Source organism: Nicotiana sylvestris, chromosome 6 (assembly GCF_000393655.2).
Source record: "Nicotiana sylvestris chromosome 6, ASM39365v2, whole genome shotgun sequence".
NCBI classification, from domain to species: Eukaryota; Viridiplantae; Streptophyta; class Magnoliopsida; order Solanales; family Solanaceae; genus Nicotiana; species Nicotiana sylvestris.
The window spans coordinates 25,466,957-25,473,511 of record NC_091062.1 but is presented as its reverse complement, the minus strand read 5'-3'; the positions used below and the strand labels follow the sequence as shown (position 1 = coordinate 25,473,511).

The 6,555-nt window shown below is 36.7% G+C and overlaps 1 protein-coding gene across 1 annotated transcript; it reads left to right on the top strand.

Annotated features, from left to right (window-relative positions):
* Positions 1–4,003: 4,003 nt before the first annotated feature.
* LOC104225404 (E3 ubiquitin-protein ligase RMA1H1-like) lies at positions 4,004–6,023 on the top strand. The gene is made up of 2 exons (XM_009777183.2): positions 4,004–4,137; positions 5,133–6,023. The coding sequence occupies exon 2, from the start codon at positions 5,174–5,176 to the stop codon at positions 5,909–5,911; it is 738 nt and encodes a 245-aa protein (XP_009775485.1). The 5' UTR covers positions 4,004–4,137; positions 5,133–5,173; the 3' UTR covers positions 5,912–6,023.
* The last annotated feature ends 532 nt before the right edge of the window (positions 6,024–6,555 follow it).

The following is a 6,555-nucleotide window of genomic DNA, read 5'->3' as shown; positions in this document are numbered from 1 at the left end:
CTAACAGACCCGACCCGTCTCACCCGGACCGACCTCGACCCTTTACCCTTGAAACGACGCCGTTCCCTGTTAGTCGAAGGATCCTGGCCCTTCATCATGTCTCATCCAACGGCCAGGATTCACCTATCCACTAACTATATAAACCTACAACCATACCCTGCCCCCTATCCAATACCCCAGCCTTCGTCTTCACCAGACCCTTCCCCTTCAAACCCTAGCCGCCCCTGTATACTTTCACCATGAAAGCCGGCGGCATGGACGCCGGTGACCCTACCCTTAACACCATAGAACCCCCTTGCCATCCTGAACATGGATCCGTTAACCACTTAGCTCAAATCCCCTCCCACCGTCTCGAATCTTCATTTGAAGATTCGAGTCGGAACCTGACTTACATCAATCGACCTCAACTTCACACCAGACACTCCCAGACCCCCTCGTGACCAAACCATGCTTGGTTTGGTCCGAATCTGACCAGGGAAGCATGAATCCCAGATCTAATTTTTGGAACCTTAGGGTTCCTCGTCACTGGCCCGTATCTCGTTTAAACCAAGAGATTAAGGTCTAATGGACCTTAATCGAAGTGTTTCTCATCTGAGAAACACTTCGATTAAAGTCCGTTCAGCCTTAAGAAAGGTCTGTTCAAATCCAGGCTAAGGCTTTTGATTTTTCGGATTTAAGGTGAGTTTCTGTTTTCCTTTTTCTTTATTCTTTTAGTCCATGCTTGTTTAAAAGGCTGTTCATGTTATTGTGAAATTTGTGTTTCGAATTTTACCAACTGTGTCCTGTCCACCTTGCCTGAACCTCTGTTGTTTGATTGAGTCCTTCTTCTAATTGTTCTGATAATGTGTATGTATGTATTTGTTGTGCAATTAGTTGAATTTCAAATGTGAACTGACCAACTGATTCCTCGAGTACAATTTTGCTTAGTCAGTATAATTCGAATCATGTGTTCGACACTGTTAAATGTCTGATTTTGGTTTCGATTGTATGTGTTATAACTAGTATAGTCGAGTCGACATGTGTCGTCAATTAGTTTTCAACTGCCTGAACAATAACAAATCGATTTGCTTCTGGACACATTTGTTTGAATCGATTAGGAACTGAGTATAGTACTTATAATTGTTGATTTGAATCAGAAATGTAAAAGGAATGTTTTGTTTAAGTTCTGAATTGGAGGGCATGTGCACTTGTGCACAACATGTGCATTTGTGCACCACAGGTGCATTTGTGCACAGCCTGGTTCCTGCATAAAGGGCTTTTTGATTTAAAAATAGTTTGACAGCATATGATGTCAGACATATTCTGCTGCCCATTACCCTGCTTTAGTTTAAGAAGTATTAAATCCCATTTAAAAGAGTAAGTCTGCCAGGGAATGTGATGGGGGGTTAATACTTAAATAGCTAAGTGGAAACTGAAAAGGAGATAGCACATGAGAGGGGTATTCTCTTGGTCTAACAGGCTGTTAAGGGGGTGATGTGAAGGCTTATAAAAGGGACAGGCATACAAACCGATAGGACAGATTTTTTGATATACACACACACAGATACAAGAGAGAAAGGATATAGAAAAATCAGGAACTATTTTCTTCACATTGTTGTCGGATTTCATTTGTTCTTCTACTTGTTCAATCGATTCTGATCCTTCCAAGTTTAAACTGAGCTCACTGGTTGTAGTTTGCATTGGTTTATTTCCTGAAGTTTGATCTATCTGGGGTTTCTATTTCCACTGCCTTGTTTGTTACCTGCTGTTACTGCTGCTGTTTGGTGTTGCTCCTATTGTTACTCTGCTGACTCCTATTCTTCTTCAACTGTAAACACTTCCAGGTACACACTTCTGAAATTACTTGTTGTTGAAAGCTTGAAGCTTTGAAGCAGAAATAAAAGAAATGAATGTTGATTCCTTCACAATACCTATGTTCAAAACATGGCCATAGGTTGAATGGTAGTCGGTCCGCATTTGTTTAAGTTCGTTCCAACAGCAATTGCTCTGTATAAATTAACATACATTCTGTTTGAGATGAAATATTAGATAGCATTGTTTATTAGATCAGGTGTGTTTTAATGTATATAATCATTGGGGTCTTGATTTAGTTATGACAGTATAACATAGAATCATTGGCAAGCATCTGCATGTATTTTGTCTAGACCACTGAATTGTCCAAATCTGTTGTATTTGGTCCGGGACAAATGTACCCCGAATAAACTCTCATGCGGTCACATTAAGATTTTGGCCATGTACGCCAACTCTTTTGTCAGATTACTTGATCCGATACAGGTTCGATATTGGGCTTCGGTATAGATTCACTGTTTCGAAATAACGATGACTTTTTGAGGAAAACTAGCAGGCATTTTTTAGTTCAATAAGTAGTAGTTTTCTTATTAAACAGCCAATTTCATTTATCAAGTCCAAATAGGCTAGTTTTAAAAATCAAACTTGGAGGTCGTCTACATGAGTTTAGTATATGTTATTAGTTTGCTTGCAATCTCACTTAGCAAATTAATAAGCGTATTCACTCGATGAAGACAAGGTATGAGGTAACTCTCACCGCATAAACAATCAATCAGGTAATCGAACAAAATTCGGATTCGGCAGACATAGTAAAAATTCAGTATGTACTTGTCTAAACAAGTAAGTTTGGCATCTTCCTTTTTTTTATTATTTTAGAGACAAACGTAATAGAAATGTAGTCACTTTAGGATACCCTTCTAAAAAATGAGATGAGTCTCGCCAAATAAAAAAATGCGAATTGCGGAGCCCTCAATAATTAACCATAAAAAATACTTAGAATTCGGGACAGGCCGTTTAGCGAATTTTACGGCCTTCCCCAAGGATAATAATACGTTAGACTCTTTAGGTACGGTTTAATTAAATTACATTCTTAAATTCGGGTGTGCATTGATGTGACCCAAATCAAAATCTCAACGAAGTCAAAATGTGTTGACAATCACGGGCGCATTGATTGTGACGTGGTTCGAGATGCATTTTTACGACGTTGCAATTCTATAAAAATAAATGATAATGATAAAAGCGGTTTAAACTTAATAAAAGCACGTAAGTCATAACATATATTTAAATCAGATATTTAGCCATTATAACAATTTAAGCGACCGTGCTAGAACCACGGGATTCGAGGGTGCCTAACACATTCCCTCGGGTCAACAGAATTCCTTACTTAGAATTTCTGGTTCGCAGACATCATTTAGAAAAGTCGAAAATTTTCCTCGATTTGGGATTCAAGATAAACCGGTGACTTGGGACACCAAAAACCAAACCTTTCTCAAGTGGCGACTCTGAATTAAATAAATAATCACATTTCGAATATTGTCACTTAAATTGGAAAAACTCCCCTCGCGCATTTAACCCTTCGGGGGCGGGCGCGCAAAAAGGAGGTGTGACATTAATCATAAGTCCTTGTGGATACGATATCTGGACTTACAATCCTATATTACTTGTCGACCACATATACTTGCGTGTGCGTTTGAGAGCAATAAATATAGAAAACCATAGATACGACACGGAATTTTTTTTAAAAAAAAATTGAAACTTTTGATTTAAATTAAACCATAGAAATTTATATGGTTGTAAATTAATTCAAGTATACATTATAAAGATAAATTGTTTCAAAATAGAAAAAGATGACTTTTTCTCTGGGATTGGCCAAAAAGAAAAATATGTCATATAAATTGAGATAGATAAAGTAATTAACTTTATATTTAAAAATTTAATATTCATAAATGGGGAATCGTTAATTTATTTTTATTTTTGGCCTTAGCAATCCAGACGAAGTGTGACCATTAATTTATTTTTAAAAAGTACCCTTATTATAATTTTATATGTATATTGTACACGCTAAATTGACTATACATACAAAACACTTGTATCTATAGGCGCGTATTGAAAAAGCAGTATATATATAGACCTCAACTCAAACCTCTTCCCTCATCTCCTCTTCAACGCTACTTTTATCTTTCCACCTTCTACTTTCACCTCTGTTTCCAAAGAATATACAGATTATTACTCCTTGTTCTCTCCCTATAAAACTTCATCTTTCACATTATCTAACAAGACCAAGTGTTTGGATTGAACATTCTGATATTTATATCCAGTTTCTGGAAGTTCTTGATATTACATAATTGGGTATGTATCTTCTTTCTTTCTCTGTGTCTTTATCTTTGTTTCTTTTAATTTTATTTTCATGTGTTTATTTGAAAACACTTAGTTTTTTGTCTTCTCGGAGACAAAAATACTAGGTAATTTTCTTGGAAAAATTAAAGATTTGGGTTGAAATATGTATCTTTTGAATAGAGAGATAAATTTAGATGTGTAAGAATAGAAATACCAATTTCTTGGCTTGACCCTTTATTTTCTATGTCCTTATTTACAGCTGCACAGGCATAGCTAGCAACCTTTAAATGTGCTTCTTTGTATTTTCCACCTAATTTTGTAGTTTCATGTATTCTGACAAATTTTGATCTTAATAGGACAAAAGATTATATCTATGCATAGTTGTTGCTTCACTAGATAATCAAGAATCATTGGTGCCTGGAGGCATATGGTATTAGCTTCGATTGATACACAGTGACACCTCTCTATAACAGCCTCATTTGTTCTGACATTCTTTGGCTGCTATAATGAATTGTTGTCACAAAGGATATATATTATAACATAACATAAAAGTTGATTTCTATAAAAACATGACTTTTATAGTGAATCCTTGTTATATAAGGATTTGTTATAGAGAGTCTTGAGTTTAGATGTATGAAATTAAATCCTCTTCAATGGAACTAGATCTTGCCACGTAGATGTTTCTCAGCAACCTATATTTGGAGAGTTTGTGGACAACATAGTTTCTTTTGATTGATGGATTAGAATTAATAAGGTCCTCATATATTTAATATTGTGTAGGGCCTTTTCTTTATGGCCTAACCCCCTTTAATAGTTTGGTTTTGGTCAATCTTAGAATCACTTTCCAGTTTGGTCTGAGAAAAGAAATATTGCCTTATATAGTTCACAAGTTTCTTGTCTGCAGAATTCTATTCTAGTTCTTGTTTTTATAGCTTTCCCCCTTTTTCCAGGTTGCAGCTGTCTTATCCTGGAATCTAACCTTGTTCATCTTGGCATATTTTTTACAGGCATATATTAGCAAACAGAGAATTACATCAAGAAGCATACTATGGCCTTAGAGCAGCTTTTCCAGGAGCAAATAACAGACATCAACTTTGACGAACGCGATATTTCGTTGGAGAAGTGTAAGACAGTTGATGATGAGCTTGACGACAATGTCTCTGGAGGTTTTGAGTGTAACATATGCTTGGATCTTGTACATGATCCTGTTATTACCTTCTGTGGTCACCTTTATTGTTGGCCTTGCATCTATAAATGGATTCATTTTCAGAGTAAATCGTCTGAAAATACTGATTACCAACAGCCACAATGTCCTGTTTGCAAAGCTGAAATCTCGCAGAAAACTTTGATTCCACTATATGGTCGCGGCCAAACTACAAAACCATCCGAAGGAAAGGCCCTGAATCTTGGCATAGTCATTCCACAAAGGCCTCCTAGTCCGAGATGTGGGGGTCATCACACACTGATAGCAACTAACGAATCACATCCATCGCAGCAACTTCACAATCGAAATTATCCTCAGCAATCTCCAACACATCAACCTTATTCTTCTAGCTACATGTCCGAACCTATGCTAAGTCCTGGTGGCACGACAACAGGAGAATTGGTTTATGCGCGGATGTTTGGGAACTCATCGACTACTTTGTATACATATCCGAGCTCATATAATCTAGCTGGCAGCAGTAGTCCAAGGCTAAGAAGGCAACTAGTACAGGCTGATAGATCGCTTAGCAGAATCTGTTTTTTCCTATGTTGTTGTTTAGTGACATGTCTTCTCTTGTTCTGACCACCTTCTCCGCTGGTTCATACTTTGTAAAAATACTTAGTTATTGTAATAGATGATGAATATACGACTTTGCTCAATGCAACAAATCACCAGGCCTTTTAGTACTTGTAAACCTGACAAGCTGGAGGGACTCCCTGCCATATAGCAGAGAGGAAAGAGCAAACTTTGAAATTCTCAAACAAATTTAAATACCGTTTCTAGTTCACTATCTTTATGATAAGAAGTTATGTCTTTCTTTTATTTACGGACTTTTTTAATATGTCTGTCATTTTTTCTTTGTTAATCTTATTGTCTTTCTTTTATTTACTGAAAAGTTTCTTGTTACATCGGCTCTAGCACGTAGACCCTTGTTAATTTGTTGAGCGCAGTCTTGGGCACTTAACCAAGCTCTTAATGAATGAAATCCACCTTCACCTCGTTACTATTCTTAACCTTTGACTAAGTGTTCCCTGTCTTCTATTCGTATCTACTAGTCTTGGCCTTGTAAGAATCCAAGTTAGAAAGGAAGAATTTAATAGACATCCTAGAGCAAATCCAAGTGTGGAAGGCACTCAAGGATATAACCTTTTTGCTTGAGGTCTTTTAGAGGTCATTTGATTTGAAGACAAATTATATTGAAATTAGTTATGTTGGTATTATTTTTT